The sequence below is a fragment of the Pseudochaenichthys georgianus genome, chromosome 4, assembly GCF_902827115.2.
Source record: "Pseudochaenichthys georgianus chromosome 4, fPseGeo1.2, whole genome shotgun sequence".
Taxonomy (NCBI): Eukaryota; Metazoa; Chordata; class Actinopteri; order Perciformes; family Channichthyidae; genus Pseudochaenichthys; species Pseudochaenichthys georgianus.
The window spans coordinates 3385064-3399915 of NC_047506.1; the positions used below are offsets into that span (position 1 = coordinate 3385064).

A 14852-nucleotide genomic window follows, 5' to 3' on the forward strand; every position below is an offset into this window, starting at 1 on the left:
CAGGATCATTTTAAACAGTGATCAATGTCAAAAGATATTGGTTTTTGAACATATAGTCCAGACATACGTTTAGGTTGCTAAAGTCTACTTTTACCAACATTTATCCGAACAATGTAAATGAAAGTGTTGGAGAACAATAAAAGGTGCTGAGGTAAACTGTGTGATACTTGCTTAGTACTCTGTTCATTATTTCAATCCCAGAGGCGTGATGGCTCTAAAGACGAGCACATCTGACTTAATCAGAAAAACAGAGACGTCGGCATGGAAACGGGCTTAATGCCTAGTGATGTCCTCAGGTAAGGAAATGGGTTTAATGGATCTCAGCGTGAAGTGTCCACACAGAAGAGGCGCTGCAGCGAGCCTTAAACTCTGATAAGCTGCACACAGTCTTTCACAATGAAGCCTTCCTGTAATCCTAATAATGGATCGCTGCAAGGCCACTACTCACTACCACAGCACATGCACGACCATTCAAAAGCTTTATTCTCATATGCTCAATACGTACTGAGTTGGTTTCTTTGGCCATGAAAATCTGGGGTAGCAGGCTCCTCCAACAATACAACACACGATACTCAAGACATAAAAGGAAATACAATATTGCAAGAGACAGAAGGGTACGAGTAAGATGAATGTGGGGGAAACTTCTGAAGCAAGGACTCAGAGAGACACGAGGAGAGCTGGAGCTTTGATGGCAAACACTGACTGTTTATTTGGAGCTTCGGCCGGAGAATTCACAAGACGGGCCACGGTTTGATCACACGGTTGAGATGCCACAATCAATTCTGAAGAACTCTACCCCAGACTATAGGGCTGAACGATTAATCCATTTTAAATCGAAATCACAATTTTAAATGATGCGATTATCAAACATTTTCTTGTTTTGTTTGTTCTTCTTGTGTGTCAGTCATCCACACCAATCAGAAGTGCTGTGCTCCACATGTACCAGCCATTGTTAACCAATCAGAAGTGGCCCATGATAGAAGGTGATAGACAGATTGATCCAATCACCTGCCAAGTATTTTTGAAAGTGCCTGCCCTTTCCAAATGGCTTCCAATGGAGCTCTAGATGCTTTGGTGAAGCATCTGAGTCAGGTTAGTAATGCTCCATCACATGTTTCTGTTACAGGGTGAATCTTAAACTGAAGCTCGACTTTAAAGCAACCCAACGGAAGTTTCATGTAAGTTTAGTTCTTTCACTCGTAGCTCGGGCTGCAGGGGTGCTAGAGACGGGAGCACGTTGATACGACCTTCCTAGCCGGAGATATGGCCGCATTTTACAATAAACTTCCGTTGGGTGGCTTAAAAACAAATATCGCAAATCGAATCGCAATATCCGTCAGGAAAATCGCAATTAGATTTTTTCCCAAAATCGTGCAGCCCTACCCCAGACCCATGTATTTAGCTAGTTCTGAGAGAATAATCAACATTGTTCAATAGATAGACTAAATAGCTGAGGGACACTGAATCACATTGGTTGTCGCTTATGGCTCGGGGTCATCTACACCTGAGAAGGACGTGTGCCAGGAGTCCCACAACAATAACTATCTCTAACCGAGAGTTGCCCGGTCATAAACTGGTAAAACAACAAATTGCTAGGGCAGCCCCTCCTTATGGGAGATAACGGCTGCTCAAGGCTGGGCATCTGCGTCAGAGGGCGAAAGACGACATGCAGGGGAAATTATTCCCCAATAATGAAGGACTAATAAAAAAACAAAATGATGAAGAATAGAATAAGATACTGTGGGCTAAAATGAAATAATGTACAGTTGAATAAGTCCCAGGCAACTCCAACAAAGCAACATACAGTATACCTAAGGCATTACAATAAATTAAATAATGCAAGAGACATAATGTTGCATTAAGATGCATAAATAAGCAAAGCAATACACATTTATAGAATAGAATAAGATAAAACATGTTCAAATTAAATAAAAGTACAGCAGAATAAGTTTCAGGCTCATAAATAAAATAGAGCCAAAGACATAATGGTGCAGGTAAGATGCAGGAAGAAGCAAAAATATAAATATATACGTATATATAGACACATTATATATATACTTAGCAGGCTACTTCTGTCACACCAGCAGGATCTGTGCCCACATTTGATATACACCAACATCAGCTAAATAAATAAACCAAAATAAGCAAATGATAAATACCGGGGGAAATGTGGTATTTTGATGCATAAGACACTACAAATAAATATGGTAGTTTTTGCTAGGAACTAAATTGAGCGAGGCGTACTGTTACGTGCCGTAGTGTGTGTGGGTGTGTGTGTGTGTTTTCCCTCTCTCTCCCTCTGATTTGTCCCCAGGTGCAGCCTCTTCCCAGGTGCAGCCTCTTCCCAGGTGCTCCTACTTTGCAATCAAGGATTCCATATAGGACCGGAAGAGGACGGCAGTGAGGGCCTTCTTTCTCTCCTTCTCGTCTGGCTGCATGTGTGCAGCCTGTCTCTGTGTACAACCCAGCCTAGTTGTGTTGTTTATGGTACCATTGTGTGGTAATGTGGCTGGTGAGCCGCCTTACGTATTGACGGATTAAAAACCTCACTTAAACTCCTTCAGCCTTCCGTTTCCTCTCCTTTTTCTCTCGTCCGGCTGTCTGGTGTGTCGCTACTTCCCTTGGTATCCCTAGCTCTACAAGGGAACGTAACACGTACTCACAGCTGGAGAAGACGAGCGGACAGGAGTGCTCGTCCATCGGGAAGTTGTGAAGCTGCAGCTGACACTCTGCGTTTATCGTCAGCCTGAAAGAAAAATCACAATCAGTTTTTAATGTCTAGTTATTTTTGTCGCCCAGAGAGAATATAAACAAATAACTACAACAATTCTAAATAACTTGAAGAAAGAGACGGGAGACGGGAGGCTCTGAGATCGACGTGTTTTAATTTCGAGGAAAACCAAAAACGTAATTGTGTTTTAAGTTGTCGTATCATTTCCTGTTCCTGACTCCCAAGACAGTGTCTTTCAATTTCACAGAAATGGAACAGTTGTTATATAACTACCGTTGTGCCATCTGCAGCTGGTGATTCATCCATGTTCTCGACTTTCTGCCCTATTGTGCTTTTTGGGGGTTTTCCCTTTCCTGTCGTGTGTTCTCTGGGTTTTAGTGCATGTAAATGGTCTGCAAAGGCTAACACCCCTGTGTTCCCTCCACACACTCACACACAAACACCTCCATTGGACTCCTTTGTTTACTTCTGTTTCATAGTGACATCACTTTGTAACACTCGCGCTCCTATTGGCTTGCGCACCAACACATTGTACGTGATAAGGGGTGGAGTCATTTGTATTGTAGTATTACTGTATAAAGTATGTGTAGTCACACACACACACACACACACACACACACACACACACACACACACACACACACACACACACACACACACACACACACACACACACACACACACACACACACACACACACACACACACACACACACACACACACACACACACACACACACACACACACACACACACACACACACACACACACACACACACACACACACACACACACACACACACACACCACTGCTCTGCTACTATTAGACCTGCATAATGAGGATGAAATAACAAGCTTCTTAGAAAACAGCCCACAGCAATGATCCTGTGCAGATTCAGGGGGAATGTGTGTGTGATGTAGCTAAAGGCCAAATGTCCCATAAGCCTAGACTAGAATCAAGAGTTTGTGTTTCCGGTACAACCCACCTGACCAAGAAAGCAAGCAGCATAAACATGTTGTTAACCTCTTTCTGGTTAAAGAGGGGTTACATCTTTCCTTTAAAGTGGCCCTATCATGCTTTTTTGGTGTGTTCCCTTTCCTGTACATATTGTATTGGTTTGTATGCATTTAAATGGTGTGAAATGCCTCCATTGGACTCCTTTGTTTACTTCCTGAACATAGTGACATCATTATGTAAGGCCCCTGCTCCTATTGGCTAGCGCTCCAAAACAATGTACGTGATGTACGCGGGACATCTCCAAGCGGTTGACCAATCACAACAGAGCCGGCCAGCTAACCAATCAGAGCAGACTGGGCTCTGGTTTCAGACAGAGGGTGAAAAGAGGTGCTGCAGCACAGGCAGTATGAGAATAATAAAGAGCTTTTTGAACATTAGAGCATGGAGACATGTCCCAGTAGAGATGCTAAATACAAATATGAACCTGAAAATGAGCATAATTTGTCTTCTTTAATGGTTTTGTCCCCACAGATAGTGTGAGATAAATTCCAATAAGAGAAAACATACAAGGTAATGAGCACATATACATTAGTTTCTATAGTCCACAAGGCAGGAAATAGTAGAGATATTAATATTTGCATCAATAAAGCGTGGAATCAGGAATCAGGACAATGCAGTGCATGGCTCCCACAGGATTGTTGACATCCTCGTGGATTCATCTTCTTATTACAGACACATGCATTTCCAAACATTTGGTCTATATGCTGTAAAATGTATTATCTCTTCGATTTACACACGGCATCTATTGCACGTCCTGGGAGAGGGATCCCTCCTCTGTTGCTCTCCCTGAGGTTTCTCCCATGTTCCCTTTAAACTGTGGGTTTTCTCCAGAAGTGTTACCTTGTACGATGTGAGGGTCTAAGGACAGAGGGTCTAAGGATAGAGGGTCTAAGGACAGAGGGTGCCGTATTGTCATACTGATATTCTGTACACACTGTGAAGTCCACTGAGACAAATGTACCATTTGTGATATTGGGCTGTATAAATAAACATTGATTGATTGATATGGGAGAGGTGGGGATATCACAACATGTCATCACTGTTTCAGCGACCAAAGCTAATACACAATTAATACCAGATGACATTTCACTGTCTTTTCTCATGCCACCAACGGATATTACTCTGCAAAGTTTGCAATGGCTTAATACGTCTCAATAAGGCTGCATGGGGAAGAATATAGCTTGCATCAAAACAACGTTCTATGGAGCCTTTTGCCGCTCCGAATTAGTTCATAAATAAGGTAAAATATATATTTGTTTACCTCAGACTCGATATATTTACACCACTTTATGATTCTTGGAGTAAAAAGCTAACATTAGGCTATGAAGGAACTACAGAACCACCGCTAAGCTAAAGGTGCCTAATGATGGGCTATAAAGGAACTTCAGCACGGGCAACAACCACAAATACATTCAGAAAACTAGATGACACAACAGGGAGTGCTGGACTGCAGATGGAAATCTGACTACATCTTAAAAAAAACTTTACTTTTATGGATCGTCCAAGTCTAATAAAAATGAAAAATGATAACCGCAGAGTTGGATTACAAACGACTAAATGTTGGCCTGTAAAATAACACTTAGAGACAGACATGAATTAATGCGAGAAGATAATAATGCTGCAAATATATGTACCTTTCACAATATCAGCTACCATACCACAGACAAGTCTTTAAACATGATCACAATTCTGGAAATGTCTCACAACACAAGACCAATGCCAAGAAGATCAGGGGCCTTGTGGAGATGGTTGTCACTGAAGCACCAGTTTAACATAATGCCAAGTGCTCCAATTACAAAGAGAGCTTCAGGGCAGGAGGGTAAAGTTGTTGTAGAGTTTAAAGCACCCAATTTGCACTTACCATCAGTAATGACAGTGTTTAATGGTTTTCATGTTCTTACTGGAGAATGTTTGCATCCTAAAATGGTGCAAACATCTCTTATCTCTTCAATATCTGCGACAATATAACTAATGGGTTGATTGATCAAATGTGTTGATTCCCATGGGTAGGTTAAATGGAAGTTAGCTTAGCAAGGGGTCCCTTCAAGAAAAGCTTTTAATTTTCTTTTGGGGTGTTGGTCAAATTCAGGATGTTTGTTTTTAAATCACTTCATAATAATCCTATGGATATCAAATATGCGAGTTGTACAGTAGTGACGTGTGCAGGCTATCTGCCGTCATGCTTTGGCCCCTTTTTCTGTGCTTTCGCCCGCCGGTTTGCCAGTTTTATGTGTGTTTTGCAATTACACCAGAGGTCTTTGCCGACCTCTGTTCTCAGACCCTAATTAGGGCGGTTTTTATATAAACCATATTGAAAATGTTGATACAGCTTTGAGATAATGGGCTGCACAATTTCACATTAAACAAAAAATATGACTTTAGGTAAATGACCAGGACTTTAGGAATCCCAACATTTCTCCACACGATGTGAGGCCAAAACCATACTGTATGGTAAAAACTATAACATTTAAAGTAAGTGTTTTTGCAAATGGACTGAACTTATATAGTGCTTTATCAGGTCTTCGACCCCTCAAAGCGCTTCACTGTACATACTGTATAGTACCAGTCAAAAGTTTGGACACACCTTCTCATTCAATGGTTTTTGTTTAATTTAATTTGGTTGTACTTTGTAGATTAATACTGAAGACATCAAACTATAAAAGAACACATGGAATTATCTAGTTAACAAAAAAGTGTAACGGCGCAGCGGGAGCGGTACTGCAGTCGCTTTACCGCACCGTTGTGACGAAAAGGGAGCTGAGCCGGAAGGCAAAGCTCTCTGTCTACCGGGCCATTTTCGTTCCTACCCTCACCTATGGTCATGAAGGATGGGTCATGACCGAAAGAACGAGATCGTGGATACAAGCAGCCGAGATGGGTTTCCTCCGCCGGGTGGCTGGCGTCTCCCTTAGGGATAAGGTGAGAAGTTCGGTCATCAGGGAGGGACTCGGAGTTGAGGCGCTCCTCCTTCGCGTCGAAAGGAGCCAGTTGAGGTGGTTCGGGCACCTAGTTAGGATGCCACCTGGGCGCCTCCCTAGGGAGGTGTTCCAGGCACGTCCAGCTGGGAAGAGACCAAGGGGTCGACCTAGGACCAGGTGGAGGGACTATATCTCTTCGCTGGCCTGGGAGCGCCTTGGGATCCCCCAGTCAGAGCTGAGGGGAAAGGAACGTTTGGGGCTCTCTGCTGGAACTGCTACCCCCGCGACCCGACCACGGATAAGCGGGAAAAGATGGATGGACAAAAAAGTGTAAAAAAAACCAGAATATGAGCTTTATTTGATATTCTTCAAAGTCGCCCCCTTTTGCCTTGATGACAGCTTTGCACACTCTTGGCTTCTCTCAGTCAGCTTCATGAGGTCGTCACCTGGAATGGTTTTCAATTAACACGCGTGCCTTGTCAAGACTCAATTTGTGGAATGAATTGCCTTCTGAATGTGTTTGAGACCATCAGTTGTGTTGCGCAGAGGTATGGTTAGTGCACAGTGGAAAGCTCTATTTGACTACTGTCGAACCTACATACCATTTTAAAGAAGGGCAAACCCGATGTCCTGAACTACAGTAACTTATATTTCTCAGAGCATTCAACTGTACAAACGGTCAGCAACAGCATAAGTTGTGTGGAATTTAACATTCTTATATTTCATTTGGTGACGTCTGCAGAACATCAATTACGCCAAAGCTTCCACTTGTTATTGCAAACTCTTCACTGAAGCACTTTACTTTCACTTTACCAGGAATAAGTTAGACAATTAAGAAGTTAAATGTACCTCAAGGTGTAGAGTATCTTCCCGTCGTTCCATATCCGGAGCAGCTGGTTGGGCATTGTGATCCAGTGGGAGTCTGCCGTCTTGGAGTTTCTGAAGATGGTGTCAGGAAGCCAAATCATTCCAACCATGTTGCTGTTCAGAGTCAATTTCTTCATGGTGCCGTTGTAGCTGAGGCGGCTGTCCGTCCACGTCTGGGCGAAGATGATGTCAATTTGGTATTCCTAAAAAAGAAAAATCAAAAAACTTCATGTGGACGTACAGCGTTTATCATTTGATGCCATTTCATTTCAGAAATATCACTCATACCGTCCAGTTTCCTCAGGTCTGCATTGAAACGATACTATTGCTGGGAAACGTTCTTGTTTTGGTCCGAGTATGATAAATGCGTTCCCTGCCCAAATTAGTTCGGTCTTTTAAGTTGCGTTGATTTATATAATAAATAATAATAATTCATATTAAATTGTGTGCTAGACACGCATGTTTTTAGTGTCTGTAGCCCCTGAGTTGCCTTGATAGAGGTTTACTGTTTCAGATTGCCATTTAAGTTCGATTTTAAATGTACCAGGGCTGTAATTAAAGACTAGTCCTCACTTGGTAACTTCTCCGGCGCTCTGCTGTGCGAGCTCAGTGGGGCATCAACTGGCTCAGAGAAACGCCTTCAGCACAAGTTTACATCTTAGGGTCCAACAATACAGATACAGATGTACAGCATAATGAAATGACTAATAGTCTCCATTCTCCACGTTTTTATTCTACTGCCACCGCCTGAAATCAATGTGACTTTTATCCAGTGCACCGGTTTGAATAGCTCCCAATTAGAAAGAAGGCTGTTACCAAGAGAAGCACTGAGGGCTGGTGACCGTTAATAGCTTAAAGAAACTGAACAGCATTTAATGACCGCTGGAGAAACAGTGCGGAAAATCAAATAAATAGAAGTAAAATAAGCTTGAGTAATCACAACGGGACACAGGATTGCAGATGGGATCATTTAAGATATAAACATTTGTATTCTCTTATGACAGAAAGACATTTGAACTATATGCTGAAAGAGAATCGATCAATTCCTCCCCCCTGCAGCTGCTTTCAGCCGCTATACTATAGGAGGCTTTGATGAGAACAGAATGGGTCTTTCACCTCAGCTGACTCAGAGGAGCTGCTATAGAAAGCTCCCTGAGGTAGAGCTACTGTATATACTCACAGTAAAATCAAAGCTGCACAGTGGGAACAGACCCCTCATGATATATTGCTTTGAACAAGAACAAATTATTTCCAGAGACATGAATCAATGACAGATGTGTATTACTGGTTGAAGTACAAGCTGTATAGAGAGGTGTAGGATTTAGTCCTAAACTTGGACATCACTCAGCATATTAGCACTTCCTGTTAATCGCCTGGAAGTCAATGTTTTTTTCAATATGTTTTTGGTTGTTGGTCTGAAATAAGTTCTGTGGTTAACACAAGCTCAAGAGATTGTAACATTTTACACTCTGATGCAGCCAGTCAGGATACTCTCTATGGTGCACCTGTAGAAGGTGCAGAGTATCCTGGAGTCCATGTTGAACCTCCTCAGCCTGCAGAGGAAGAAGAGCCGCTGTGGAGCTTTCTTGGTGATGGTGGTGGTGTGAAGAGTCCATGTCAGGTCCTCAGTGATGTGGACCCCAAGGAACCTGAAGCTGCTGAGTCTCTCCACCGTAGTCCCATTGATGGCGATGGGGGCGTGTCCCTCTCTCTGCTGCTTCCTGTAATCCACAATCAGCTTCTTTGTTTTGCTGACGTTGAGATGGAGGTTGTTATGCTGGCACCAAGATGTCAGTTATCCGACCTCCTCTCTGTACGCCGTCTCGTCGCCGTCTGTGATCTGGCCGATGACGGTTGTGTCGTCAGCAACCTTCATGATGGTGTCGGAGCTGTGTGTGGCCACGCAGTCGTGAGTGAACAGGGAGTAGAGGAGAGGGCTGAGCACGCAGCCTTGAGGGGCTCCGGTGTTGAGGATCAGGGTGGAGGATGTGATGTTTCCCACGCGCACTGCCTGGGGTCTGCCCGTCAGGAAGTTCAGGATCCAGTCACAGAGGGCGCTGTTGAGCCCGAGGTCTCTGAGCTTGATGGCCAGCTTGGAGGACACAATGGTATTGAATGCTGAACTGTAATCAATGAACAGCATTCTCACATATGTGACCCGCTCCATCAAAATCAGTCGGAAGTCGCAACGGCTCATTTCAAAATAAACGTGGATTTGCGTAAAAAACTAGTTTTTCTTGGTTCGGGTGTTTTGTTTGATTTTAAATAAACAAAGTCTTGGCTTTCAGAATATGAAACTTTTATTTCCAAAATCACACGATAAATACATTTTTGAAGCTTGTAAAGGGAAGATGACAGCTCTCACTCGCAATCTGCTGTTCCGCAGCGCCGCTCCCCCCGGCTGACATTATGAATGTAAGGCGTATAGTGATCATAGATAACACGGCAGGGTCCGTTACAGTTTGTTTTCATCTGATTTCAATTAAACAAAGTCTTGGCTTTCAGAATATTAAAGTTGTTTCGGCAAAGTCAGATGATAAATACAACTTTGAAGCTTCGGCTTCGACTATTTTGATCATTTGCTCCGCCAATAACCAATCAGATCGATGGATTCCAGAGGAGAGGAAACTTTGAGGCCTTTTTCTCAAAATGATGACTCGGTGATAGTCATTATATAATGTGAAATATTTTGCTTAATATTTGGAGAACAAAAACAATCCTGATATCATTAGAAAGCTAGGAATCTCCTCTTTCCAACAGTGTATACAACTCAAAATGTGTCTTCGGGTCAATGCGACTGATTTCGATAGAGCAGGTCACATGTGTGTTCCTCTGGTCCAGGTGTGAGAGGGCAGTGGATGGGGAGGGCCATGGTGTCGTCTGTGGAACTGTTTGCTCTGTAGGCAAACTGCAGGGGGTCCAGAGAGTCAGGGAGGGAGGAGGTGATGAAGGTTTTGACTAACCGCTCAAAGCACTTCATAATGATGGAGGTGAGTGCTACTGGGCGGTAGTCATTGAGGCTGGTGATTATTGTTTTTTTGGGGACAGGAACGATGGTGGAGTGCCCATGATCTTTACCTAATTTTCCATGACCAAAAAATGTGTCTTTCTCAGCGGTACCACTGAAAATGGTTTATTTTAACATGGAACAGGAAAATAAGGAACATATGAAACATGTTGTGCCTATCTAAAACAAATCAAATAGGCTTACTAGGTTCTATACGCTAAAGCAACTCAAATCTCTCACCAGCAAAATACCTCGACAGTTAAATGCCATTTTATGTTTCATTACTATACAGTATTTATTATCATTATAGTATTACTATTTTGGCGATTAGCTAAATTATATTTGATGCAACTTTAGTTAAATTTACATTACTTTGGGAAAAATATTATTTTCCATAACTTTTCCAGGGCCTGGAATTTGCATTTTGAATTTCAATGACTTTTCCAGGTTTTTAATGACCGTAAGAACCCTGTACATTGTACCACGTTGAGTGGTACACAGGGGGGTTCCTTCTTTAAGGGAATAGTCTCTTTTAGTACCCGAAACAATCTATATAGTTCATATATGTTTACAGTAATATTAAGAAACAATCTCCTTAAAGTTATTCAGTCGTTCATTCCTCGACTCATTATTAAAATCTTCTATTTTTATGATTTTTTTCCACATTATGGGTTTACTTATTTAGTATTTAATTCCATCAATTATAATTCTCTCCTGTCTAAAAAGGTGTTTAGCTTGGTCACGCTGAACACATTTACTCTTATAATGGAATACTGTTCCCATCAATCATGAAGACAAATTACTCATTATTATAAATCTGCACATGGCTTAATGTGGACTCTGATATGTGTGGAATTACTCCACCACAGTTCACTCAAACGTTTAAAATGAGAATTCAAATCAGACGTCGAGGCGGCCATGATGACTTCAGCTTCTCATTCTGTGCACACACAGCAGAGGCTTATTCCACTGACCTTCATGTGTCCTCGTGTAAACAAGGCATTCTTAATGATTTCTGCAGAGTTTTTAGATGAACTAAAGACTGTGTGGGAGGTATGACAACCTTAATTATGACATTATGTATGCAGGCATACACGTTAAATAAAAAACAATTATTAATGTTTCTCCTGCATGGAATTGTATGTTTTAAGACATTATCTAGGGCAGGGCAGGGATGGGCAACTTGGATGGTGGTCGCGTAATTGATGTACTAATATAATAAAATATTTAATTTGTTAGCGCTTTTACAGGTACTCAAAGACGCTTTACATAGTGAAGATACAATAAAATAGAGGAACAACAAATAAATATATAGTTAAAGTTAAAGTCAAATAATACAAAAACAATCACACATTAAAAGCGAGATTTAAGAGGTGAGTTTTTGCAAGTTTTTTGAAGGTGGTGAGGTCAGCGCAGTCTCTGATGGGTTGGGGGAGTGAGTTCCAGAGGGAGGGGGCAGCGACGGAGAAGGCTCTGTCCCCCCAGGTCCGGTGATTGATGTGGGTGGGGATGGATAGGAGGTTGGCTTCTGATGAGCGGAGGCAGCGGGAAGGGGTGTGGTGGTGCAGCAGGTCTGTGAGGTAGGGGGGGGGGGGCCTGATTGTTGAGGGCTTTGTGAGTAATGAGGAAGACTTTGAACTGTACTGGCCACCAGGGGGCCTCAGATTCACTTGGAACACACACACACACACACACAAAATTATTAACAAATATACTAAGTCTGACATCTTCATTGGCATTTTACAATCTTTCAGGGAACATCCTCTAATAAGCTCACTAAACAAATATCAGTTCACAGAAATGTTATTTAATTTTTACAAGTGGCATGTTTGTATTGAACAGGTTATTTCCCCCTATTATTTCCCCTTATTCCACAATAAGGGGAATGTCCACACAGACACCCGTCAACCTGCACTCTGCTGTTCCTCAGCGCCGCCGCTGAATGAAAAGCATATAGTAATCATAGATAACACGGCAGGGTCTGTGACAGTTTGTTTTCATCTGATTTCAAATAAACAAAGTCTTGGTGTTCAGAATATTAAACTTGTTTCGCCAAATTCAGATGATAAATACAACTTGGAAGCTTGTAAAGGCATAATTACAAGCGGCAATTTAACGTCACAGCAGGCATAACAACAACCGGTGTTTCTTGTGAGTGTTTCCCCGGGAAACACACACAATACACACAAACGCGTCAGATTATTTTTGCGCTATTTGGCTGCCGAACGAAATCATGTACGCAGCTCGCGACGTAACTAGTGGACGGTATCAGTACTACATGTAAAAACTTTTTTTTATTTATTATTTATTACGTTGTTTATAAATTAATCTGAGGGCCCCCATTTGCCCATCCCTGATCTAGGGGGTGATATAACATTGCGTTGATAATAACAGATGCAATTTGGGTTTTAGGTAATATAAGAAACATATTGTTTATTTTAAAGCTTTTTGTTGGGTTGATGGACACGATATTAGTGAAAACATGCTCAACTGTACTTTTCCTGTGTACTTTACGTATGTTTTCTCCAGTAGATTTGATAGCTTTACTACTTGTGCCATAAAACTAAATATTTGTATTTGTGCAGTACCTTATATTATTGTTTTAACCTTTCAATGTGCTGTTATCCTTCCTGTAGTATAATTTCCACATTTTGTAAGTAATTTGTTATGTTTTTATAAATATCGTTACTTTATTTAATCTTGTATTGGACCTTTCTTTTGTTTCTTATTTTTACGTTGAAATAAATACTTTTTTATTTGATCTTTTTATTACACTATTTAACTTATTTTGTTTATACACATATTTGTATTGTATCTTTATTTAAACTTTAAAGTGGAGCAAGTGTCACATTACCCAATTTCCCCCAGGACAAATAAAGTATTCTGATTCAAGGTAGCCAAGGCCATTTTTCAGACATTAAATATTCAGAATATTCACATTTGCAGGCAAGTAATAATCCTCCTGATGAAATCTGGTATATTAAACTGAGATAGTTAACTTCTTAAAGTCCCAGCCATTGAACCAGAAACAGTAAACTGGGGCAGTGCATGCGTCTCGGGTGTGCAGCTGATGATTATGCATCAGAACATGCTGTATCTGTACTGAGCTCAGAGACTTCCTGCTCCTTCTTCAGCTGCAGGTCTCTCTGCGTGTCCTCATTACTGCAAACCGAAGGTCATCCACCACGAGGAGACAAACTCGTAACGGCCCGTCTACACGACAGCGTCGAAAGCTCCAAGCTGCCCATTCACTTTCAATGGGGTGACGTCACGTAGCCGCGCTTTTTCGCCGAACTGAATTGTGGGTAGCAGAGCGAGGCGTCTCAGGCGTCCCAGGCGACCAGAAGTTGAACATTGTTCAACTTCTGGTCGCCTGGACGCCGGAGTAGCCAGCGCCAGCCAATCAAATCCCGTTTCCCAAAATCTGACAGCTGAAGCGCTAGCCAATCAAACCGCGTCTAAACTGGGAGAGATATCCCGCCGTTCATTTCTATATTTCAAAAAAAGTCGGAGGAGAAACTAACTATCGCCGTAGCGAATCACCCGGGATACAAACCGGAGGAACCAGGCATGGAGGGAGGTGGCAGAGACAGTGGGGGAAACCGGTAGGTTTTCGCCTGTTTGGGGAGTTTATATATATATTGCTCGCATAAAATCCCCGGGGGTTTTTGCTTTGTATGTCGGGGGCGGGAGATTCATGTGATTGGTTGTTGGCCGTGTTGCTTGAATAAAATCCCCAAGCTCCAGACACGCCCAGCTCCAAGCTATTTTTGGAGCTGTAGTGTGGACGCTCCGTCAGCCTCCACCTGGCGTGAGCTGCTGCTGCTGCTGCTTTTATCAAGTGCAACATTCAGTATTTTACGGTACAGTGTCATTTCAGGTGCCGTATTTCAAGAAAACACAATGGATGTGTAAAGAGAACTGACGTCAGAGGCGGGACTTAAGTAAATCTGTTCCATCTGAGTTTGAAATGAAAAAGCATTGATTTTCCAGCACCGAATAATCATGCATTGCAATCATATTTTGTATTTCCACATGTATATATACATATTTTTTTAGATCTATCTATCTATCCATCCATCCATCTATCTATCTATCCATCTATCTATCCTTCCATCTATACGAATATTTTGCAGGGAACCCAAGGAAAAGCAATCGATTTAACATCAAGTCAAACCAACATCCAACCAAATCAAGAAAAGTAACTTTGGATTCAGAATTTAGCGCATTTTCCAACTTTGAGACCCTAATGATTTAAATAAGGGATATAAAGGTGTCCGTACTAGTTGGTTTAGTCAAAATGACAACCA

General features: G+C 41.9%; 1 protein-coding gene across 1 annotated transcript in view; it reads right to left on the reverse strand.

The window, feature by feature from the left end:
• LOC117445644 (gamma-aminobutyric acid receptor subunit gamma-3) overlaps nt 1-14852 on the reverse strand; it is a 63974-nt gene that overhangs the window by 22057 nt on the left and 27065 nt on the right. The window contains exons 4-5 of the mRNA XM_034081415.2: nt 7518-7738; nt 2664-2746 (exon numbers count right to left, since the gene is read on the reverse strand). Of these exons, the coding sequence (XP_033937306.2) occupies nt 2664-2746; nt 7518-7738 (304 nt within the window). The remainder of the gene's footprint in view (nt 1-2663; nt 2747-7517; nt 7739-14852) is intronic.